We start from the raw sequence: 26,218 nt of genomic DNA, 5'->3' as shown, positions 1-26,218 counted from the left end.
CGCGTTGGAGCGATCCCCTGGCTCGCTGTTTTCGGTGACGATTGCATTTTCACGATTTTCTCCGGCTCCAGTTTTGCACGCGTCGCGCCGCGTCGGGCCGTCGGCGGTGACGTCATGAGGTGCTGGATGCCAGCGCGCGCGCTATAACCGATATTACTCAACACGATGGAATGCGATCGAATGCGGCCCCCGAAAAGTGCGTGTTGCGAAACGGACCGTGTGCGCTTGGAGGTGACTTCGGATTCGCTGATTTGGTGAAAAGTCGACCGTCTTCGGTGTTGCGTTTTGCTTGACCACACGACAGTTCACGGACGAGTTGATAGTGATAAAAATAAATGATGAATTACTGCCTACCTAGGATATATTTAGTCCCCAAACGTGGACATCTCGTTTACTCGCCTACCCCATACAACCTGTTGCAACATGGAGCATCACCTATTGTGTCTATTTTTATGGCGTACAAAGAGACGCAAAAGTAGTGGCTTTTAACGCAAATGTTCGCATTCGCATCGCCAATGGACAGTGGAGCTCAAAATCATTACCGTTCCTTAGGATTGTTTAAACTCTCTGACTCTTTGGATCGTTGTTGTTCGCCGTGTCTTTTTCCAGTGCCCAGCCGTGTGAATGAATTGTGTATTGTGGCCTACAATGAACAGACAACAGATGAACAGACGAAAATAATGTAGCTTTTCAGGCCTTAGAAGAAAACTCTTTCCGTTTTGCAGCAACCGTTTCGTATTTGTAAATCCTCAAGTATTTTTACCGCCGCGCGTAGCGCCATCTGCAGGCCAGTAGACCAAACGGTGGTTACCGAAATTTCATTATGGCGCTGCTGTCATTAACGCATCGCGCGCGCCTCTGAAGGTCGCGTCGTAGCCATTTGTCATCCGAAAGAAAAATTTTCTACAAACAGGACTGACAACTTTCAACTGCTTTTACGGACGCTTTTGATTGTACACTTTATTTCCCATAAGGGTCATTGTAGTCCTCTTATATTCGACATAAAAAATAACTGAAAGAATCAAACGACAGTTCGACGTAATTGGTACATTCATCCGAAGCGCCATTTTCTTCTTTCCGTTCCGGTTTAAACTAAGCTGGAAACATATTATTCGTCCCGGTGGGCCGTTTGCAGCCTTTTGTGTCGAAGTGGTGAACTGACTACCGAAGAAAAAAACGAGCAAAAGCAAATAAAACGCTGCCCAAACGCACGCCAATGGCTGGCACTTATTGGCAAACACATCGCCGGCGCACGTGCCGACGTGTCACCGTTTCCGGTGGCCGCGAATAAGAGCAACTGCATCCTTTGATTTTCTTTCGAACCCACGCCCGGTAGCCCGCCCGCCAGTCTGAGGTTGGCCCGGCCCCGACTTGATGAGTTGATTAAAGCAATAAAATGGAAATTACTGTTTGCCCGCGTGGCCCCTGCTCCGCGGATCGATGGGAAATTCAAATCAATCAACCACGCGGAACGGCACGCAGCGCGGACACGGGCCCGGGCAGGTTGTATATCCCGCTCTGGCTGGAGCGGGAAACTTTTCAAGTTCCGCCACAATTAGTTTGCCAACTGCCACCAGTAACTGACGTTAAGTGGCCAGAAAGCCGGATATTTATAGGCATTACACTCGCCGCGGCTCAAGACGCACAGAAACAAACGATGTTTTATTTTTCTTCACTTATTTATTAATTCTTTTCGTATTGTTGCATGTTCCCCTGGCGTTGCCGGCTGGCTGGCTTCAATAATCAAACACACATACACACACACACGCGCACACGCGTCCACCGTTTCGTTCGCCTCAAGGAATTTCCGTGTGACTTTCGTTTAAAATTTCCTACACTCAAAGAAGCCTACATTCGGGGGTAGAAGTGTTCGTCGCTACGACCACGATTGGCGATTCGATTATTTACAGCTCATTTCGTTTTTCGTTTTTGTTTCGAGTATTCGAGGGCTCATCGTGACCCAGTAACAAGGGGCACACATTAAACACAATCGTATCAATCACATGTTGGCTGTGCCGATCTGATCCACGTTTAGTCTGCGATCGGTGCCACCGTTTTTATGTCGGCTTATGTACAAACGGGTGAGATATGCTTGGGAGGTGGTATAGGCCGGTTACACCATGGTGGTCATGCCTTTGCTCAGGTTCTCCAGGTGCTCCTTGGCCTTGATGCGCAGCGTCGCGATCGAGTTGGTGCGCATGTCGCTCGAGTGATGAACCGTCATGTTGAGGGCTGCCGTGGCGGTGGTCGTCCGCCCACCCGCCCCTTGGTCTGCCGCCGTTGGACTGTCCGATTCCGAGCCCGGATCGATCGGTGCCAGTTTGGTGTGCTTCGGGCCAGTCGGGGATGAGCTAGGGCTGAGCGGTTGCGAACTGACGGTGGCTCCCGACGGAGAGCGGTGTCCTGGGGGCGTTAGGGAGAGGTTCTGGGGCGACGAGACGGGACAGTTGGGTGGTCCGGTGGAGCCACCGGACGATGGTGCGGGATGCGGTGGTTGGTGCTGCAACGTTTGACCCCCGTCGAGGGGCGAATGGTGACGTGGCGTCGGGTTGGGTTGATGGCCGTGGCCTGAGGGTGGCATCGACAGGTTCTGTGGCCCCCCTCCAAGGCCACCGTTGAGGTGATGAGGGGGCGAGAGCCGCATTCCGCCACCGGCGGTCATCTGCGGAGACATGGCGGCCATGCTCTGGGGCGAGATGCGCAAGCTGGGGTTCGGGTGGCCCAGCCCGAGCTGCGTCATGCCCAGGTTGGACGGGTTGAGGCTTAGCGGTGGCGTTAGGTAGCTCGGGTACACTCCCTGCGGGTGCGACAGAAACCCTACGAAACGTCGGAAACCCGTAAGGGGGATTGGATTATTTTTAGTACACGAAATCGGTATCGGTAATTTTTAGTACACACACAAGAAATTTTTTAACGAAGTTGTGCTTTGCTTGAACGGTTTGCCAAGACGGTTTGCATAACTTTGGGCGCAATTGGGATATAACCAAATTACGCCTAAAGTTATGCAAACTGGCTTACTCGGTGCTCTCTTGTTGTTTTTCAATAAAACGAATAGCAATTTAGTTATACGGAATCAAGAGCAAGCTGTTAAACAGTGAAAAGACGACAGAGAGCTTCTTGGTTCGTATTAATCAAAATTCCATCGTTTTCACAGAAGAAGCCACTCTATGGTAGTTACCTGGTAGTGCCGAGAGCAGCGGCGGCGATAACCACGGATCGACCGGAAGGTTGCCCCCGTTACAGGACAGCCGGTGGGGCAGCTGCGAGAAGTGTGACAGTCCCAACCGCAGACTCTCCGATTTTTCCTGCCGGCGCCATTTTGCGCGCCGATTCTGAAACCAAACCTGCGAAAAGGAAAACGAGAAGCGACCGGAACGAAATTAATGAAATTATTTTCCATTTATGAGCGTTTAATTACATTTTAAAAGCGTCATCAGCGGTATTGGCAGCCACCATTCAACGCGGAAAAAGGGAGCGGGCGAGAGAGAGCGTGCAATTAGACGTGCCGGGGACGGGAGGAGCTCCCGTGGCAGAGTGCCGAAGAAAAGCCGAAGACCGGGACCGGGTGGAAAATCCGGTTTCCTCCCACCGAGCGCTGGCGCTGGTGGGATTGATGGAACGGAAAATCGACGCGAAAACGGTTAATTGCGAGAATTATTTCTCTTGGGCGCCGGTGCATGGGGCGGGCACGAGGCGCAGAGTGTCACGCAAAATAAACGTCCCGGGCCCGGGTAACGGGCGGACGGAAATAGGAAACCCCTCGAACACATCGACGACGGCGGAGCACAAAAAGCATTCCATTTTCGTTTCATAATTTTTAATTAAAAAATGAAGATTGAAGGCAAACCGTGTCGCCGCCGTAGTGTCTTGACGAAAGACTCCCGCGTGATTCGCGGAAGAAGAGAAACGCGCGAGTTCCGCCCAAAGGACCGGAGAAACGCTCAAGGATTCTCGGGACCCTCGGGAGTTGGTTGGTTGGCGGCGAGAAAAAGAACTTTCCAAATGCAATTAGTACGCTATTTTGCGAGAGCGCAGTTCCGGCTCCAAGTGGAAGCGAATGAGATGGCCACGAACACCCCGACCACCGCCACATCCGTTCCACCATTTTCCACACACACACCCACAGGGGCAGAGCACTGGCACCACTTCGCGATGCAAATTAAAACTTAATCAATTTTGTGAATTAAATAATTAATTTAGCCATTAAATTTGCTATCGCTCTTGGTGGCGGATCGGCGTCACCGTGGCCGCCACGGAGAAAGGAAGTGAAACACGGCGATCGATGAGGCCCGTCCCGTCATTGTTCGTTGGCCCGCGATCTTCGGCCCGCCATGAAAAGCCGTTCGAAAGCATCCTAATTAGTGCTCGGGCCCAGTAATTGGTTTCTCGGGCGGCAACGGATTTTCTCCGGTTGGCCCAGGAAATGCCTTCGCCATGTCGCCGGACGAGCGGAACCGGTCAATTAGGTCAGCGGCAGCGGCCTCGGGAATAGTGTCACCGACCGACGGAGCAGACTGAGCAGAGCAGAAGATGGAAGTCGCAGGTCGGAGCCGCCAATTACGGCTTCGAAGACGACCATTTGGTTGACGGGGCACACGTTTGTGTATCGCTCATTAGCGACCTCTGTGACCTGCCCGGCCTAATTGCTCGCCTAATCCAATCAATTAATCTAGCAATTTGCCATCGTTAGCGCAACACAACGACGGCAGCAGCAGCCATTTTTCCCGAGGAAAATCAATGGAAAACAAAGCAAGCCAACCGCGAGGGAAACCCGCTTTTGACAGCTCGTTTCTCTGGTCTAACGACTAATATTCAAGATTTGTCACAAAAACCTTCAAACGTTCGCCGGCACCCCCGCCGGCAGCGGTTGCCATGGAAACGTCTTGAAGATGGAGGTCCTGCACCCAACCTCCCGGGCCGGTAAAAACTCGGGTTCATTTATGTCGACGTCTGCCGGTGACACTTTGTGTTTGTGCAAAGTAAATTGGCTTCACTCGGGCCAAGATTTGCATGACGGGCTTCCATTTCTTTTTCTTTATCATTTGAAATGGTTAGCGATCGAGAGCGAACGCTGGCGCTCCGTCACGTCAGGGGTCAAGTGTTTAGCCACGCTTGTCGGTTTTAGGAACGATTTAAAAGTAGCTTTAATTGAACGCCTGTCCTGTTTCATTATATATTGTGCTAGCTTAAACATAAAGCATAATAACTGCCGCCCGGCATAAATAAATTCAATGTCCTTCTAAATTCAATAACCTTCTGATTCTGATTTTTGTATGATTCGTATGTAGTCATCTACTATGAGCTGCTGGGCCCCGGTTTGTCTCTTAACTTGGAACTGTGGCGTCATTTAAAGTTTAAATACTGTTTAAAAGACACCTGAAACACTTACGATGCGTCCACCTTGTAATCTTACTCTAATCGCTCTTACTCTAATTTTACTCTTACTTTAATCGGTACATATTTATTCGAAATCAGGAACCTTGGAACAGTGTGTGGCGTGGACAAACCAAAACCGGAAGCTAATGTTGCCCGAATTCACTTCCATTCGCAGAAGACCATTGTGGGGAGATGACGAATGAACAGCTTCTAATATTTACAGTAACCAATGGAAATCGCACCAAAAACACGTTCACTTAAACTTTGACACGCAAAGTGTTTCACATCGCTTGTTGCGAAATCGTAATTGAAAAATCAAATTTCCATTTCAACTTCGGTCGACACGTCGACGGGCTGCTGCTGCTGCTGCTGACGAGCGCCCTTGCCCCTTCACCGAATATCGATTCACTTCGAGCTGTGGAACCAGCACAACGCATAATCCGAATCGTCACACACAACCACACAAAAACTTCCCCAAATTCCCCAGCATTCAAAATGGCGCGTCCCGGTCCTGATGTATCGCCAACTATCCGCTGCGTTTTCGTAGTTCCGGCTGAGCCCCATCCGGTTGCGGCCGGCCCCTTCCTCCCTGTCCCCTACCCCACCACCACCCACACACACACACACTCTAAATCACGAGTGAGCAACATTTGGGTTCACGGTGATTTAGTTTAATTAAAATGCTGTGTAAATACGGATCGCAAAGTTTTAATTACATTTGCATAATAGTTTGCTCCGCAGAGTGTCGGAGAGAGTCCTTAAGCGGGTGGCGAGGGCTGGAGGGGAGAGCTGGCGGGCCAGCCACCTCCGCAACCGGGTTGCCTAATTCATTACCGTTCCGTGCGGCTGGTTGTCGATTGTTGGTCCACCGACCGAGAGAACGACAGAGTCATCTTCCGAGAAAATCTGCTCGAATCAAAGCTTTGCTTTTCGGTCCTTCCTCCCGTCGTATGTACGCCAAATCTAGTGGAGGTAGCAGGGAGGTAGAAGGTAGTTCGAATCATTTCCGCAAATCCACATGCCACTCTCTAGAAACCTCCATTATGGTCTACGGGCAGAAAAAGGAAACAATAACAAAACCGAGCCTAAAACGGTCCCAAGGATCCTTCACACTTCCGGGTCCGGGAATTTGGAGTGTAGGCAAAACTATTTCACTCATTTGCATCGAAAGTCACCGACCGAGTGGAGCTACATTCTCGGCTGCCCTTCTCGGGATGGAATAATTTTAAAATCAATTCCGTCGTCAAACGCGTGTTTAGGTTTTGGCAGGCTGCCGTTTACGGATTAGATTATCAAAATACCCGATTTCGGGGCCTCCAGAAGCGATCCCCAGAACCGACAGCCTAACAGCGCTGCCGGGAGCCCCACAACCGCTGTGAATGGCCGGAGCCGTTCACAACGCACACGATAGATTCAATTAAAACAGTTATTTCATGCCATGGTTTCAATTATTGGAGTTTTCTGGGCGTGCAGCATGCGTGTGCAGGATCCGCAGGTCAACGCCGGACGCTCTCCGACGGTCCGAGGGCTCCGGCGATTGGTTCCGGCACACCCCAGAAAAAAAACCACACTCAAACCGGGGGGCCTCCGGGCGAAAGCGGACTCATTTTGCGTTTTTGGGCACCCAGGATACGCCATTTTTTCTTCTCCACTCCGTGTTCGGACCTGGGACCGGACCGACCGCATGGCATGGCTTCGTTCGTCGTTCGTCGGAGTTTTGATATTGATTCTTGTTTGTCGGAACTGGCCCCCGGCGGGTGGCAAAGGACTGGACCTTCCCTCCCTGTGGTGCCATGGGTTGTTGTTGCCGCTATTGATGTTTATTGCATCAAGCGTGTCCATTTTCGGGCGGCCGAAGCCGAAGGCCGAGCGCAAAAACCATCCCTCGATCGTCGTGAGCGGGAGTGTCGTTTCGGTTTTTTGCTGTTTTTAATTTCGTTTTGTTCGTCCCCGGGAAGCTGTCGGGGGAGGGGGGGCCAGAGTTTTGAAGAAAGGCTTCAAGCTGTGGCCACAAGCCGAGAGAAGCAAAAAAGCGCCTTTCATTTCATCTTTCATTCATTTCATTACGACCGTCGTCGTTCGAATCCGCTAGCTAGGGTTTAGATTGATGTGCAGTTCGATATGCTGACCACCGTCCATCGCGGAACCTGGATTGGGTTCGGATGGGCGAATGGTCACAATATTTTCATAACATTCTGCGTTGTCAGGATGCATTCTGGATCGTTCGAAAGATTGATTGGAGTTTATGTTGGCGTCGGCACTCAGTGCCTGTGGCCGACCGGTACGTATCGCCCGAACAATGCACTACCGGGAACCGGAACGGGCCGGGAAAGTGACCACGAAGAATTTTGACCATTTTTTTGAAGAAGAAAATTGGAAAATGCACTCAGTTGCAATGTACTGCGTACTGATTGAGTGTATCGTGAACGAGTCAAACGGAAACGCGTTTGATTGACAAGCAATTCTACGTCCCAAAACCTGGTGACACAACATTTAGATACATTTTTGCGCTGAACTTTGTCTAAAACTATTCGGTAAGCTGTCTAGGTGACAACATTAGCGATAGCCTTTAGTAACTTTGAGCACTTTTCAGTAGATCATTTAAATTGGTTAGGAAAGTTAATCAAAACCATTGAGCCAATTAATCGGCCTTTTATCACATCGAATTCATTCTCAAAAAGTAGTTAGATGGCTATACTTGAAATTAATGGTACTTAGTTAGTACTTAGTTAGCTCGTATTAGTTGCATACTTAAACCTTATTGAAAACTTTTATCACTTTTTCTGTTTTGGAATCGGACAAAGCTTTTTAAAACTAAGTTTACTTCCAGTAAGTTGGAAAGGACAGAGGCGTGTTATGGCCAACTTAGATCTTGTTGAAGAATGATGTACCCAGGGGTAAAAACCAAGCTAAGTTGTACCAATTTAAAGTGGAGCCGTTTCACCCATTCGTTAGACAAACAGACGACCGAAGATTCTGTTTGGCACTAGCCCAGTTAGCTTTAAATTTCTCCGAAATTGTACTCACTTAAATTTTCACAGGCAGCAAAGACACTTTACCGTGCGTCTACTCGTACTGCGGCCATTTTGTCTTTTATAAATGGATGCTACTCGGCAGCTGCTCCTTGGTTACCATGACTATATCTTCAATTTTCTTATCGAAGCAACCATTTCTTTTAAACATTTTTATATGAAGCTTTACATTCAAATCAATAATTTACATACAAATTGGCGAACCTCTGTGATCCAAGCCCATCCAAAAAAGGCGAAGGACAAAGGTGGCCCAAATTTGGCCTTGAACGATAAATTATGTTCACCTGATTTTGTAGCCAATAAGGGAATCAAGTTTGCAAAAATAAAATCTTTTCGATCGGTAAAAGAATTTCCAGTTGCCGGGTGCGCGTTTTCGAAGCCTGGCGATGATTGATAATAAGCCAATTTCCCCTTCGGGGCGTAATTCAATTATATTAAGATGTCACCGTTTGAAACACGGAACTCTGGCCGGCCCCGTGAGTAGGCGCTGGAAACGCAACACGACAGACAAGAGTTTAATTTTTCGCTTACAACCAATTTCCCGTGGACCCGCTCCCGTCCGTCGGTGACACAAGCGCGCGCCGCCTTGTTGTGAGCGAACGTGATGCTTGATCCAATCACTGTCCTAATCAGCGATCCCATCAACCGATTCCGCCCAGCACACAGCCATCGCGCCAAGGCGCCGTTCCTGTTGGTGGCAACAGTTCCAATTATATAGGTTCCACCCTGACCCACCAGGGCCATTGTCTGCCTCACGATGCCTTGTAAACGGTTCACAGCATCCACAGAGTATCTTTCGGAGTTTGCGCCGAGTGTCTGCCGCCGGAGAAGAAACTCTTCCGCCAGCCGCTTTGACGGACCCTCCGCGGGAAATGTACAAAGGAAAATTTGACACCCAACACACACCAGCGTGAGGAGCGTGGCGCGCATGCCCGGAGGCTAGCGGTTCTCACACCTCTCCAGGTCACCAGCGCCGAGTTCCCATGGCCGAGCGAGCCTCCTCCTTCTGTGTTGGCGGAATTCGCGGGAGTCGGCCAGCCTGTGAGTGTCCTTGCCAGCACCTTTCAAGGTTCCGCGACTTTAATTAAATGCAATCCTCTTTTGACGCTCCGAGGCGACGCATCACCTTAAAAAAATCCGGTCCGGTCCGAGCGCAGAATTGGAGAACCACCGATTTGTGTGCTTCCGTCCGGCGATTAGTCTTCCCGAAGTCCCTGTGGGTTCACCGCGAGCCCGTAGCACACAACTGATCCTCCGGGGGAAGCCTTGTTAGCAAGGGCCTGTTCTCCGCTATTAAATTAGCCACGACACACGGTTCACCTACGGCGGCTCGGAGGCCTCGGGTAAATATTGAATCAATACGAACCGACCGGTGTGGTGCGACGGAGGATTACATGGTCGACGACACGGGCCTGATCTGATGACGGGCCAAACAGCGGGCGACGTGCGTGTCCTTTCTGTGCGACCGCCCCGAAAACGCACTGGGGGCCATAAACAGTTATTAGAGGGTTAATTAAACACTTGCCACGTGGCCTGCCAACTCCCGCGGTAGGTCACAACTTCTGTAAACGACTTGTTACTGTGACAAAGCCCGACCGGGCCAGTCGGGGAAACGGAAGCCAGCCGGGGGTACGGGAAGTTACGCACGCTCCGGTGGCTTCTGTCATTTATCGCCTCCGGGGACTTGTTTCCTGGAATAGCGTCTACCAGTTCCGGCCGCAAGCCGGAGCATGTTCGGTGTGTTGATCTCGAAATCGAAATCTCTCGAATCTCACTTCCTGATTCTTGCACCAGTTAAGAATCGAGGTGTCCGAGGCTCACTGTTGATTTTTCCCAATCAGTTCCCGGTTCTCGGGCTGTGCGTGTTGCCTACCTTGCAGGCGCCCGTTTGGCACCAGGGGCAAGATACCCGGATCGCGGACAAAGAAAACTGGGCCCCAGTCGAGGTTGACTATTCCGATTTCGTTTCACCGGGAAAAGGTTTGTTTTCGCACAACCGAGGCCACCACCGGGAGGTTGGTTTTGTTCTTTGATTGTTTCTGTCGAGTTGTGGTCTGTTGTGGCCGGCGTAGCGACAGCAGCAGGACAGCAGGAACACGACACGGGCAGGCCGACTAAACGTCTTTCGCTGCAGTAGTCGCAGCAGCAAACGTGGATTTTTTTGGAGCACCGCCGGAAGAGAGTGAAAACAGAAGACGACCCACGTGTGAGGGCCGTGCGGAACGGAGCGATGCGTAGCGAATCACCTTTTTGATTTCTACACTTCGTCGAAGATAATTGTGGGAAAACCGTTCGTTAAGAGCCGGGCACACCTCGGCTACGAGACAACAAGCCGGTGCGGATCCGCTGCACCTAGAAGGACTAGAATTAAGCTGTCAAATGCAAATGCAGTCGGCAGCCGGCAGTCGCCAGTCACTTTCCGGGCGCCATTGATCGCTATCGCACCGGTTTGATCTTTCTCGCCCCGGAAATAAAGGACGAAGATGGTGTCCTTTCTGCTCGGCTGTTCATTTATCTCTTTGAAGCAACAACAATCGGGCCCGGGATGCGTTAGACAATCGACAAAAAGTTGGAAACACGGCGTGATACGTTCAGGGGTTCTCGTGCAGGATTTTGGGATGTGCGCGTAACACCAAAGAGTCTTACCAATCATAAAAAGGTGAATTGATAAAGACTTCCTGGAGTCTTCCTGGTAAACACTGTTATTTTACCATTTTTACGAAGCTATATAAAGGAATCTTAATTATACTAACAGTTCTAATTTCAATTTCAATTTCTGGAAAGTTGGTGGGTACGTCAAACAATGGCTGTACCACCTGGACAACACACACACCTCGTCATGAAATCAATATACGATTCAATCATCGATCCCATGCCCCATTTTCGAATGACAAGCGCGACTCGGTTGCTTAAGTGATACCCATGTTCCCAGTTGTTATCTGGCTAATGGCCAGCTCCATCAAGCGACAAGCGAAACAATTCGAAACAACGACATCGGATGGCGCGGTTGTGCTCGGTCGAGTGCCGAGTGCGATCGGAACGCACCGATACCAGGGGTGATTATGTAAAGGTGACATGTAGCCGAGGATATTTAACAACAATAAAGGACGAAAAACAACGAGGGATTAGAGTCTCACCAGGGAAAAAAACACGATACAAACACAACCCGGCAAGCAAGCCCCCTTTGGGTTCTCGATGTTAATGATAGCAGCACGGTGTTGGATGGGTTTGGCGAATAACCGGGAACCGGGAGGCAACCCACCGTTCGCGTTGCGTGTCCTTGTGAAGGTCCTTCGAGTGTCGAGCTTCGAGTAAAAGTGGTACAGGAAGCAGGCCAATAAATGCGGGACCGATGGAAGAGACAGAGAGACAGGGACTTTGAAGCTATTGAGGGCCCAAAGGCTACGAAGTGGTAGAATGAAGATCCTTGCGTTATGATACGATTATTCGATACAGTCTTTTGTGTGAGAAAAGTGGATAGTTGCCCATTGTGGACTGCTAATTACGGTCTAATGATTTTAAATGGGAAACATATGGACCGGCAGAATGGGGTCTCGAATAGTGTTACGAGTGTGTCACATCCTTTTTTTTGTCGAGGGGCATTTGACAAATGTTACAAACGTTACCATTCTGGTTTTAATCGAACTGAGAGCATCGAGCATAGTCCAACGGAACGACAAAGTTCGTTTCTAATGTTCTCAGTGCAATCCGTTTTGAATCCGCCATTCTCACCGGATTCGGAGTTTCGGAGGATTTCGGCCTTGAGTGCGCTAAACTAATTAAACTGTTGACGCATGCGCCAAACAGACCCCGCAGACCAAAGGCCTGGGCCGACCGCACTGAGAAACCGTTTCGATTGCTGCAACCTGAAACCTCCAGCTAGCGCGATCTGAAAAAGGGCCCGGGCCGACGGCAGCCTTCCGACCGTAACCGGAGACGCTTGATGTGAAGGACTAGCGCCTGTGCGCGCTCTTTGCGCGTGTTTGGCGGCGAATAATTAGCGCAGTAGCAGCTCTGTGCAGATGTGCGCTGTCCAGGCGACATTGTCCATGCTCGGCGCTCCACAAATACGGCACGTTTGAAATCTCAATCCTCGAGCTGGCACTGCCCTTTCATCTGACCGACTCGCAGCCATAAAGCCACCGTATGCGGCGGTAACATCGCCAACGATTATATCTTAAGACGCGCTTAACAATATTCGCACGACCATTAACGCAATTCGTCCAGCTCATCATCCGGACTATATGCCAAGACTGCTCGATTAAATTTAATCAATCCCGCAAAACAAAATACGAATCAGCTTATTTGAAGTGTTGGCGGAATGACACATTATTGGCGCATTGTGACAAACTCCGTGGAAAGGCATTATTAAAAAAAGTTACATTTCTTAGCATCGACCGGCTAGGGGAATAACATCCCCACGCCGGGCGATCCTTCGAGGGTGCCAGTCACCTGCCCAACGGTTCGATTGTTTCGGTTTCACCCACCAGACAGCGCAGTGGGAACTTCGCCGCATGTTGCTGACGGTCACACGAACTGCCGGAGTCGTTAAAAAAGCAAATGAAATGCAACGATCTGCTTCCCTTCGAGAAATCGACCACAATTTGATTGCGGTCTGCCGTCCGCAGACGGGGTGGTGGTGGTTTTCCGTCCTGGAAGGACTTCTTTTTGCACTCCGTGCTTCGTGAAGGGTGCCAAAGGGCGCACGAAATCGCTTTTCGCAACGCTTCACCTTTAATTGTCCGCACTATTTATCATTGACCGTCGCCGTCATCGTGACGATTGGATGTTATTTTTCTCATAAAGGAAAAGTAATGTCGAACGCGAATAAATGACGTGCTGACGATCAAGTCTATCAAAAAGAGGCGTTTGTCCGAATCGGAATCGGTTACAGCTGGACGTGGTTACGGTAGAAACTAATTCGTTCGCCATAGTGAAGGTTATCGTTGGGAATGCTAATGATTTATTTACTTATTTACCTAATTTATTTACTTTATTTTTAGGTCTAAGCGAATGCCCATATTTTTGGCCCCAGTAGTATAAGTATTCGATTTATTTGCGATGCGATGTTTTTCTGCTGAACGCTTTGGCAAATACACAATCGAGTTCAACGGTTACAGGAACAGTCACATAAATCAAATAAAATAATAATACTTCTCATCAATAAAACTTCAAATGTGTGTGTTCAAATTGTTGTGGTCAACGCTCGTTACACATGAACATTGCGGTTTGGAGAACATCGCGGTTTGTGTCCTGAATTCTCATAACTATAGCTCAGAATTACCACAACTGTGTAACACAACTGTATGTAATGTATGTAATGTTATGCAAACAAACAATCGCTGATTGTTGCAAAGGTCCAGCAGTTCAATCAAATATCTATAACCGAACCGCCGCCGGCTATTATTTATTTCATTTTTCAATCAAACCCAAATCGCCAGGCCCGTTACCAATACTGAATATGATTACCCTAGCCTAGGTAGGCGTCCTTTTCGGTTCTGCTGTCCAGTGGGATCGAATCTATTCCGCGAAAAATCTCATTCCCAAAACTAGGGTTTGCTCGCTGCCCGAGGGACCAGAGCGAAATAAAGTGAATGGATTGTTTAATAATTGTCAAATTATTGCCTAAGTACCAAACAAAACTCAACAAGCGACCCCACGAACCAACCATCTCCGGGGACTTTCCGTGCGCCACACGACGACGCCGGGAAAAAATCGCTTTGAACTTCAGTCAACCGAGAGAACCCCGGCGTGGGTTGAGTGGCGTTGTTGCTCACTTTGCTCCCAATTGCGTCCCGCAGTGGCAGCGTCCCGGCGCTGAAGGCGGTGTGAAGAGACCGGAAAGTTTTTGTTGACCCTGGGCTGGGAGGGAAAAATCCTGAGAAGGTGCGCCCTTATTCCGCCCGCTGGACTTCCCGGCCCGGCGGAAAGGCACCTTGACGGATGAAATAAATTTCAATTTCATCGCCGTTCGAATACGAAAACAAACAGAGCAAGAGAGCGAAAGAGTGTGTGTGTGTGTGTAGAGGTGGTGCCGCGTTTGGCGGGACTTCGGGATCAAGCAGGGAGCACGGAAACCCGGGCCCGGGCTCGGGAAAACGGTCTGCCGTTCAGTGGCGTGCAACGGTGCGGAATAGGACGGAACGGAAAAATGAACCATTTGATTCGGTGTGGCTTTTTCTATGGCCGGGAAAACAACGGCCACTCGTCTTCCCGCGCCGTTCCCGGGCGCAGGATGCGGAATTTTCCCGCGACTGCCACACTTTCGGTCTAATCCGCAGCACGCGGCCCACAAGGGGTTGTTGATATCAACTAGCTGTGCTCAGGCGAAACACGCGGCCCCGGAATGCTCTGTCGGGACACGTGGGGCTGCTCTATTAGTGGTCCTTTCTTGGTCCGGGACCGGGGAGTCAATTAATGAGCCATTGATGCAGGCGAGCATCCGAATGATTGGCTGCCAATTGAGTGGTAAATTGGGTTTTAATTTGCTGATGGAAAATTTGAAATATTCGCCACGAGCTCTCGAGCTGCCATTCGAAACGAAGTGGCAAACGTGTCAGGAAAAATTAACGTTAATCTGTTACGCCACTTGTTTTCGGGTGCAGCCGTTCGGAAGACTAAATTTATATTGCACTTTTGTCTGTTGCATTTACGGGGCTTTTGGTACATTTTCAAAGCTTCACAGACATTCAGGGGCAGTATTGATTTATTCTCAACAAACAGAAACACCTTAGCACTAAGCCTTGCCTTCGAAGGAGAACCAAAACCAACAGTTGTCGGAAAGGCCAAAAGTTGGGAATAGTTCTTAGCATAGTTGTGACGTCTTGAAAAGTATAAAGTATTCTTTCGTTTCGCTAAGCAACTATTAAGAGCGCTATTCGGTATTCCGTGAACACAGCAGAGCATGGACGGCAGAACGATAAACTTGTTTTGCCGATGATTTGTTGCATTTTGCGATACCAAAGGCTACCAATGACAAACAAAAATTGAAATCCTTGAACCAGCCAACCAACGGTACATTTTGTGATCGTCTTGTGCCTAACACATCTGATTTTTTTTAAATTTAATTCATTTTTTTATAATTAACCTTCAACCGAAATTTTTGCACTCAAGTTGATATGCACTGTCAGGGTTCGAACTGGTGATTCTTTCGTACAGAAACTGATACACTCTGTCAACTTTCTATAGCCGCATCCAAGTTTTACGCACTTCATCATGTTTGCAACATAGTTTTTGAATAATGGCAATTTCAGTGTGATTGTTTGGTAAAAAATCAAGTAATACTGTAATTGTAAACACTGTAATCAAGTAATCAACAACTGTAAACACTGTAATCAAGTTTGTCAAAAATAGTATATGTCAATTTCGTGACCGTCATTCGTTTCTATAGCCGCACTTTGAGTTTTGCAAGTGGATTACTTAAATATGCCCAAAAGGAAGTGTTCTAGGTGAAAAGAAAAAGGATCGATAGAGGCATATAGGCTGGAGGGTGTTGCTATTCGAGAAATGGCTCGAAGAATTAAGAGATCCAATAAAGTGATCCGTAATTAGTTAAAGGATCCTAAACGGTATGCAACTGTGCAGCGTACTCCGAACAAATCCAAGATGTCGATGAGAACCAAGTGGAACATTGTTAAATTGGCGTCAAATTCGACCGTATCGCTATCAAAAATCAAATCTACACTGGATCTGCCAGTGAGCAGGGAAGCTATTCGCAAGGTTTTGCAAAACAGCCCGAATATAACTCGAGTAAAAATGACCAAGGCACCAAATCTAAGCCAACAAAAACGTGTGGAATTTGCTAAACTGAACATGGAACGTCGGTGGGACATGATATCTTTGGGTTTTCTTCTGCTTTTTCAAGAGCATATTTGGTATCAAAAGTACCAATGCCGTTTTCTGGTTTCTTCGTGTAGGTGATCTTTTCTGATGAAAAATGGTTAATTTGGATTGACTTAATGGTCTAACAGGCTACTGGCGAGTTTTACGCAAAGATCCAGAGTACTTCTCAACCCGTAACTTTGGAGAAGGATCTCTGATGGTGTAGCTTGGGTTTTGCTCTACGGGCAAGATCAGTCTGGCTTTTACATCTGGTAAAATGAACTCTAACGATTACATCCTGATTCTAGAAGATAGTCTGATCCCGTTTACAGCTGTCAACAGCCGAAAAAATGGGGTTTTCAACAAGATAATGCTAGCATTCACACCAGTTCGATAACTAGAACATGGTTTGCTACCCATAAAATCGATTTGCTTGGGTGGCCAGCGCGAAGTCCGGATCTAAATCCAGTTCAAAATGTCTGGGTTAGGCAAACTTATGCGGATAGGAAACAATACAGTTTTATTATTGACCTTAAGGCATCCATTTCGGAAGCTTGGGAACATATGGACCCACAAATATTGAAAAACCTGGTTGGCATTATGACAAACAGAATTTTCCAAGTCATTCAGCGATCAGGAAAGTCAATTAAGTCTAATTCTGACCGAGATCTAATTTTATTGGGCATAACTATTGGACCTCAGAGTCGAGTATTTTTAGTATAGACCAATTCTTTACGGGCACATCACACATGATTAAATGTTATTTGTTTTGAGCCCACCAGCCCCGTCGATAACCAATTGTAATTCTGCTGAACACAACGAAATAAGGCTGGGTTTATTTTGATCGACCGTGGTGATTGGTTTCGTGGATCGACGTGTCTCGAGCTTTGGAGCTTCCTGCGGGAGCCGCCAAAATTAACGTTCGCCGTCAAACGCTTCCACGTGCGTCCTATTTAATCAACCCAGCCGCCGACGCCGCGGGTGCGCGTGCGCCCGCGCCGACGTACCGGAAATGACAGCTGCGCAATGGAGCCGCGCTCGGAGCCACCGGCCTAAACGCGGCTCATAATTTGTGCGATTTAAGCTTATAAAATAATGGACTGGACCGGACTGGCGCGCGCGCTTGCGTATCTGCGCGTTCGGCTCTTTACGAAACGATCGATTAAATCGAATGATGAATCAAGCACCGGGGCTGGGGCACCGGAAGCGCACCGCCGAGCGCCAGACGCGCTCCGAAATTATGGCACGAACTTTGCGTCCTTCATGCGGTGGTAGTGGATTCACTTTTTTTTTCTCTAAATTTATTTTAACACGCCACGCCGCGAGCTTCGGTTTCCGTTTGCGGTCCCGAGGGCCACAGGGAGGCGAAACAAAACATCTAGCTCTCCCGGGCTAGCTAATCAAATTAAAATCTACGTCTTCCTGCGGTCTTCCACCCGAGTCGGGTCGAGTCGAGAGGTCCGCGAGGACGAGATGAAAGAGGCGAACCGCTCTCGCGTTACGCAGCTGTGTGCTGTATAGATTTCATTCCGTCTGCGGCCGATCCGCAGCTTCGTCCGCGAAGCGATCGCGCAGAAGGCCTCTGCTGCTGATTGATGTTTGTTTTTGCGTGGAGTGGAGTTGTTGTGTCTTCGCGCACTTTGTGGCTTCTTTTCGCTCGCTCCAGCTCCATTTGCATTGTCTTTGCGTTTGGCCACGGCGGCCACAATGGCGGCCTGACCGTGTGGGGAGTGAATTTTGCATGCAAATTTCGTTTCTTTGTTATGTCCTGACCTGTTAGAGTAGGGGATCACCAGAACCAACGTGCACACAATGAGTGCATCAGGATCAAGCATGGTTCTGTCAACCGTTTGGCGGGCGGATCGCTCACCGGGGTGGCCAGATGTTGAACCGACCGATGGCGGGATTAATCTTCGCCTCCCTTTCGGGAGTTCTGCCCCACTCATTGTAAACTTGCAAATGTCAAAAGTCAATTGATGTGACACTTTCGGCTGCGAGGACCACGAACGAACCAATTATGGGCCGCCAAACGAATCGCTGCTCTGACAAGCTCTGCCTTCATGTATTATCCTTTCTTCTTTATTAATAAACAAAATCATGCCGGGCGCGCACACACAAACACGTGGAGAAAGGATTGCGATTTGCCGTTCAAATTATGCTCGTTTCCGCTTACAAAAAGGGTTTGGCCGAGTTTTTGTGCGAGGGCAACAAAGCAAAACCACCGCAAACGCGAGTCCTTCGAATTAAAATATCGCATAACCAACAATTTGCTCGATAATTCATCGCGTCACGCGTTAGACAAGGGCACGACGCGGTTTAGGCCGGCGAAGCTTTCGTCGCGAGTTGGGAACGGTTCCTTAAGAGGCCGCGATGCGCACGTTAATTGAATTATAATACCCGTCGGCGTGTTTTGTGGCGCGCCATTAAGTGCGTGAGCGGGTCCTTTATTTCTTCAAATTAGAACTATAAAACGGAAGCATCTATCACCGTGGGTTGCGGGGTAAAGAAACGGCTTCCGGTACCGCCGAAGAAAGGTGAAGAGGTCGTCCTCCAACTTCTTTCTTTACGCCATTTGACGCCCTAATTGGCGCTATTAAAGAGGATTCAAACTATCTCGGCTCTTTCTCGCCAATCGGTTTTCAGTCGGCAAAAGTGCCCAGGAAGAGTGTGTTCAGAAATAGCCAAACTAGGTTACGGCTTTACACCGCTAACAGTCATTCTTCGTGATGTCGTGAGCGCATATGGGGGCCGTAAAACGTGGAAAACTGAATAAAATATTCATAGCCCTTCTTCATGGGCATCGACGTCGCCCGTGATACATTGTAAAAAAAAAGGGAAACCAGGTCACGCGCGAAAAAGGACACGGACGGGCGCGCTCCGTGGCTGTAATTCTAATTCATAAATTGGCCCTTTATTTCACCAAACTTTATGAGCTCATGTGTATGCGTCCTCACTAGGGTTCCGCAACCACATGTGCCGAACCCACACCGAAACGACGTCCGAAACTACTTTCGGCCGAATAAATCTATCAAATTTATTTACCGTTTTATTGCGCAAAACCCTCGACCCGGACCCCGGCGGGAATAGTAACTTTTGTTTCGATAACTTTGGATCACCCAAACCAACCCGCACAACCGGGAAAAAGGACCCACCGCCCAAGGACAGGTCCGGAAGGGGAACTCCCGCTCCCCATAAAAAAAAACCTGGGACCGCCATCGGGACCCATATCTGCAGTTTATTTCCATATTTAGTGTGGAAAATCCGTAAAGATAATGCTAATAGCTATAATCGTGCGGTCTGCCCCCGCCAGTCGCAGAGGTTGGGGATGGCGGTCGGCCAGACACGTGTCACTGTGTCGCGCGCTGACAAGGTGCTGAAGAGTGCCCGGGAGTTTGCAGTACGGCGGATAAATTAATGACTTTTTTTATTATTATTGCACCTTCACGCACGCGAAACTTTTGGGCGACCCGGTCCCGGTCCTGGGTACGGTGTAATTATTTCGTGCCGTGCCTGTTGGGGAAATTTTCGGACGACCTCCTGACGAGTGCTTTCGTAATGAAATCACCCTTAATCCATCATCCACCTAGCCATGGTTGTGGTCAGTTGCCAGCTTTTCTTGTCCGTGGTCGGTTGGGAAACTGGCTGAAAAACCCGGTATGCCGGTCGGTCCTGTCGGGACTCTCCGTTTTTGCGACTCCCCAACGGAGCATGCCAACACGTTGTTTGGATGTTTCGCTTTGGAATGTCAAAGGGGGGGCGGTGTAGGGCGTTCTGCCGTTCGCCACTCCATACGGTGACCATAATGACTGCCATTCAGCGCAGGACCGAGAGAGAGAGTCCGGTGCCGAACGGACCGGGGTTGATAATCAAGAGAATTAAATTTAATGATTTTTATGACCGAATGATTAGGAGCGAAACTTGTTTGCCTACACCGCCGACCCGTGGCAGGGTGTGCGAATCCATAGAGGGAAATAAAGGTCCTAATCGGACTCATAAACCAGAGTCTGATCGAGGCGCACGGGGTCCTTAATTCTATGATGCTTATCCGGAGCGTTCTGCTTGTGCACGGAATTAGGCATTCAGTTGATACACGGTTTTATATACCCGGTTGGGTACAAGAAAGTTTACCCATTTTCCCTGTAATTAACTCGACAAGAAAGAGTGATTCGAGGTTAAATTTTAAGTGTCGCAACCTCAAGCCACAGTAACCTAATTGTGGAGACCTTTGCTTGCATTCAACAAAATAATTCAATTTTACAGTAACAAAGAACTATTTGTAGAAATTAAATTCATATAGTAGAGAATGGTAAATCGAGTATAGGGGGGTCATATAATATTTGCTTTTGAAACGCAAAACACCTAGGTAAATCAAAGATGAGCTGGGTTCTGTGTATGGGGAATGTTAAGAACGACCGCACTGATAGATCAAAATGTTAGGAACAGCTAGAACAAACAAACGACCTGAGACCTCGATCAGGAGTATAGACGAAACAAGAACGCTCAACCCTGTCAAAATCAGGGACACGACCATGAAGAGGTAAAGGCGGAAAGAAATACAAGTTTTTGATCGACTAGTGAGACCCACGAGGACGGGCTCACGGATACAAAACCGTATTTTTTCTTTTGTCGCCAAAACAGGGAATCTGCGTCATCATTTATTACAGTGAATTTAAGTGTCTCTGCAAGAGCTGGGGAAGACGATGAACGTTCAGGGCGCAAAAATGCTGTAAGTACCGGCGGAAACATGGCCAAAATTCTTTAAATGGTGAACTTTGAACTTAACATTAGTAATATGAGTACTATTTGACCGAGTTTCGGAGCTGAGGGCATCGCTGATAGAACTGTGTAGAGTTACAAGGTGACCATGATGAAAAATAAAAACGGATTCACAAACAAGGCCCCCAGTCTTTGTTGGGTCGGAAACTTATCAAACCACCGCTGTATAGTTTGTTTACAACCTTCGAGGCCCTTTTTTGTGTGTGTGCAAGGATTAGTTCAATAAGGTCGTTTGCTAAACGCAACCAACCGACCGACGCGTGTAGCGATGTTTTGTGATTTATGAATTGCGATCGTCTTTCAGCGCAAACGTAAACGGTTTTCCATATTTCCCGGTTCGCGGGCCCGAAGCCCCCGGTTTTTTGGTCGCCCCATACGTGTTCGCATGCCAGCGAGGACCCGGTGCACACGGTGGGCTCATAACATGCTAAAATGTATTGCCCAACCACGACCGAACCGGCATCTGCCATCGATTTGTGTCCTCTTGCGTATTAAACTCCCATAAAACGCTAGCGTGCAATAAAACAAAATGACACAGGAAAGTTGTATCTAGCCGGTCGCCCCGTGGACCCCCGGGGGCCCGTGGTGGAGAAATTTCGATTTCGAATCAGTGGTTCCCCCGGGGGGAGGGTTGGGTTCCACATATGGCCACATAAACGGAACAAACGGCACCGCGGCAATAAAGCCAACTCGTTGATGCCGGCCCGCGGAAAAGCGATTTGTCTTTCGCGGATCGCCCGTGCGTGCGTGCTCCGTTTGCATGGGAATTGCATTCCTGGCTGGTTGGCCTCACTCCGGTGTGTGTACATAGTTTCAACATTTTCATGCGCATAACTTTGACAAATTGAACCGACGGAAAACATATTGAATCGAATTACGGGCGCTGCCGGTATACTTTTGAGTCCTGGCGCGGCGCCCACCAGCACCACCAGCCCTGTGTGTGTCTGACGTGGCACTGGGGGGCCTAGGATTAACCGTGAACCGCGCCGCTGCTCTCCGGTTAAATACAGGCTGCAAGCTATTCGCCGATTTGGTGGAGGGAATAATTTTACGAGTAATAAGCACGCGCCACCTGTAATGGCAGCTAAAGGAAATGAGTTAATGTTAACGATTTTGCCGGAGGCGGCCGGCGGCTTTGTTCGGGACGGCGAGCTCAGCAAAAGTGCTACCGACCACGAATATCCTGGCGACGTCGTGGCGACCTGGGTTCTGGGCTTCTCACGCGTGTATTTAAAACACTATGGGCGGCAATCGCTTGTTCCATCGCGCAGATAAATACGGCATTTTATTGGTGACATTATCGCCGGAACGGATAAGTGAAAACTAATGCGCCGAAACACACACACACAGACGCACGCACACGTGCCATATCACAATACAATTATGGTTTACGACCCGCTTCGGAATGGTTGGCCTTTTCCGGCGGAATCGAGGAAAATTAACCAAACCAAACTCAGCGTCCGCCAAAAAGGTCCACTGAGAAAGTGTTTATACGGGTTTTAGGTATGCCTGTAGTCTAACCTTTCCTTGTACTAGTAGCACGAAGATACCCATAAGAATGAGTGAGGTCCAATTTGGTGTTCGAAGCAGTTCATAGAGTTTGGTTCGATTCTGACTGGAAGATTAAACAATGCACAATACAAGAATTATGTTCCAAAAACGTTCCTTCTAAGCTCCCATTTTCCAGTTATGGTTCATCATGTGACAGTCGCAACCTGGAGTTTCCTGTTCCTATTTGCTATTTACTTAATAGAAATCAGAAAGGAGCTAAAGTCGATCGTTGGAAAGGAGAAACGAAGCGAAAGGATTAAAGCCAAATGTAATCGCTAACTCAAAAGGTGGACAGAGTCAACGGAAACTTAACAACCGATAGAGGATCCAGGACTTGTAGAAAGCATAAGGATAATTAGAAAAATCGTATCGTAACGCATATAGAACCGTCTGACTTTTAAGAGATACGAAGGAGTCAGCTCTAAAAGTCTTATTAAACGTTCACCACCAATGAAGGAATGAAATCATAGTTGTGAAGCTTACAAATATGCTAAAACACACCCAGCTTAGAAACAACCTTTTTTCATCGAATTACTGCACTCATTTGGAGACACATACGTACTCGCCATCTTGATTGGAACTTTCGCTCCCCAATATCCCATCTGAACACCCTGATTTCCATAAACCGTGCCTCAAATGGGCCCCTAAATGAATTGCGCGGTTTGCGCTGCAACTTATAAATGCAAAATAAATTTATTACACAAAACTAGGGGCCCAACCGTCGCAACCCGAATCGATAATCCGAAGCCACTACTGGCTGGCCTGCCGGTGATGTGCAAGCTCAGGAACAAAGAACCCGCTCGCCGCTCTGTTTCGGTTCTGTCCACCGGCTCGAAACCACGCATTCAAGTTCCGCAGTCTTAATTACTTTTGGGGGTAATTTTTAACTCCCCCCGCCTCCCCGGACCCGGGCGCCAAGGTGGGCGGAAAGTGCGGTTTCGGTGGGTCCGCTGGTCGCGCCCGGAATCGAGCGCGGGACTCCGAGCACGGAGGACACTGTCCCGTGAGCCCCGTAGCTGGCTAATTAAAGAGCAATTTCCGTTCGTTCGGAACCCCGGACCCGGAGATGCACTTTCGGTCGTCGCGAAACGGGTGGACCGGTGGGGTGGTGGGGCGGTCGTTGCTGGGCGGCATAATTATACGGTGCACTCCGGTGCACGGCGTTGCGGTGGCGCGCCTGTTTCGCCGTGTCCCTGTCAACCGGGGTTCGAACTTTCGGAATTAATTTTCTACCCCGCCGCCGGCTTGTGGTCCCCGGAAAAGCGGTGGGTCGCCAGGTGCCGGTGACAGTCCGGGTGCGTAGTCCGTGTAGCCGTCGGCCCGGAATGGTCGGATGAGTAAATTAAATAATCAACGCCGAAACGGGCGAACACTCCTCGCACTCGCGCAGTCCAGTTTAATTGACAGTGCGCTCGATTGCCGGCTGGCCGTAGGGGGTCCGTTCTGTGGGGCTGTGCTCCACTCCGACGAGGTGCAGGAGCGCGAGGAAAAACTCCGGTGGACTCCGGTCCGGGCGTGGTGGTCCGGTGCTCGAATGCGCGTTCATTAAAAGGAATAATTTGATTACCCGTCGATTAAGCGGTGAACCATTGTGACGTCGTCCTGAAGACGCGCAGTGAGCAGAGGACGAAGCTCTGTATCGTTCGTCGTCATCGTCGTAACGACCCGACCCGAAACCCAGCGTGTCAGCCATTTTCTTTTTCGTCCCAGTCGTCCGAGAACCACATCCGAGAGATGCCGGCGGGCCATCCTACTTTTCTCACCCCAGAGGCCGACGAGAGCAGACGATGCGAGGGGACCAAACGCCCGTTTTCCTCGATTTTCCATTCCATTTACTGTAAGGATCCACCACCGCCGTCCACCGCCGACCACACAAGGATCTTCTTCGCCCTTCGTGAGGACGCCCTGCGATGATTAACGGAGGGGAGACCGCTTCCCGGAGCGTCTTGGGAGCGCGTCAGCGTTACGGACTACGATGCCCATTGAAGTTCAATTTGGAAGACAAATTGGTCTCATTGTTGGGGTGCGCCTCAGAAGATGCTTTCCTTGAGGCTTCGGGTTTTTTTTCCTTTTCGGTGCGTTTAGTGGAGTGAATGTGTAGGCGAACGGTTCTTGCACGGAGCGCGTCAAAGGTTAAAGGATTCAGCAGAAATTGTTGGGATACTGTAAGCGAAGTGAAGTGAAGTAGAATGTGTTCAAGTGGTGAGTTTTTAGCAAAGAATTGGTTCGAAATTGAATTAATCGCAGCAGTTTTAGAACCAACACAACTGAGGCGCTAGTTGGTTAGATTGCGATATGCCATTCCGGTGGCCATTATAGACAAGAGTTTATTTTCATTACTTTTATCCTACTCTATTGGAAGAATTCGTTGATACGGGCAATCCCTTTTGAACCTTCATTTGACTCAAACAAACTATTTCATGTCATGTCAACCATGTTGCTGGAACGACAACATTCAGTGAGCGAATCATAGCAGCCTTTGTCCTGTCACTGAGTTTGTGATCCCAACGAATAAGGATTCGTTGAATTGAATAATCTATTACGATCATATTATATTCCAATTTGTTACATGAAGCTTTATAATTGTTTAGACCTTTTTTTTATTTAATGAAGCATTTCAACATGAAAAAGATGAACATGTGCAAGTATGACACCGGATTTTGGTAACCGATGGCCCCAGCTGCCAGTTTATCCCTCATCGTAGTGGCAACTTTGCCTTGTGTTGACATCCTGCAAAGGATTTCTACTTAGAATAAAACCAAGTTTTGCTGCCACCGTTGGAACTGAACTTAAGACACCTTTTTGAAGACACGCAGAAAACAAGGAAGGTGTCTGAAATACTCTAGACTCAGCGCTAAAAGTCGAGTCGAAAGTAGAGTGTTAGAGTCGCTAGGAGCAATTGAAATAAAACACCAAATTAAAAGTGAAACGATACAATTAAAACGCCGTGCGACACAGCTGTCGTACTATTGTGTGTCTCTTGCATAGTGTAAAAAGGCAACACAATATTCACAAAGCAAGTCGCTCAAAGCAGCACGTTTACAAGTGTGAAAGACGCTTGTAACTAATGCCTCAAGATTTGTTTTGTCTCATTTATCCCACACATAATAGACACCGCCCTCCCCCGAAAAACGTCACCTTCCACAACGGACCATGACAAATGTGTTAATCTTCCATAATTATGTGAGAAAACATGTGTTTTCCTTCACCCGGCGGGCGGCCGGCCGGCGCAAACCCTTCCGCGGCGCACGGTCCCTTCGAAGATGCGAAACCCTTCGCCGCGGCGCTACGATCCCGTGGCGTAAGGAGCCGAACGAAGGGCCCCGTCAAGCGTAATTTAATCTGGATTTGGCTGACTGCTCGCGCGCTCGACCCCGGTCGGGTTGGGTACGGGTTGAGAAGGGCAAGCACCACATAAATCCTCCGGCCCACGCCCGGCCGGACACAGCGGCGACCGGCACGGTCCACGGATTAACGTTATGAAATTTTATAAATCCCATTTCGCCCGATCGATCTCGTTAAGTGTGTATTGCGCGAAACGGACGGCCAGTTCGCGGCTCCGGAAGACACAACAAGACGCGGCCAGAAGTGCGCCACACGCGAATGGCTCAAATGGCGTCTCCGAAAAGGAAAAATCACGTTCCCAATGGGCGCAGCGCGGG

At 48.9% G+C, this 26,218-nt stretch overlaps 1 protein-coding gene across 1 annotated transcript in view; it reads right to left on the bottom strand.

Moving 5' to 3' along the window:
• Nucleotides 1–2,113: 2,113 nt before the first annotated feature.
• Nucleotides 2,114–26,218, bottom strand: part of LOC128267542 (retinal homeobox protein Rx) — a 42,235-nt gene continuing 18,130 nt past the window's right edge. The window contains exons 7-8 of the mRNA XM_053004398.1: nucleotides 3,179–3,344; nucleotides 2,114–2,817 (exon numbers count right to left, since the gene is read on the bottom strand). Of these exons, the coding sequence (XP_052860358.1) occupies nucleotides 2,114–2,817; nucleotides 3,179–3,344 (870 nt within the window). The remainder of the gene's footprint in view (nucleotides 2,818–3,178; nucleotides 3,345–26,218) is intronic.

The sequence above is a fragment of the Anopheles cruzii genome, chromosome 2 (assembly GCF_943734635.1).
Source record: "Anopheles cruzii chromosome 2, idAnoCruzAS_RS32_06, whole genome shotgun sequence".
Taxonomy (NCBI): domain Eukaryota; kingdom Metazoa; phylum Arthropoda; class Insecta; order Diptera; family Culicidae; genus Anopheles; species Anopheles cruzii.
Note: the sequence above shows the minus strand (reverse complement) of the source record. Positions and strands in the feature narration are given on the sequence as shown.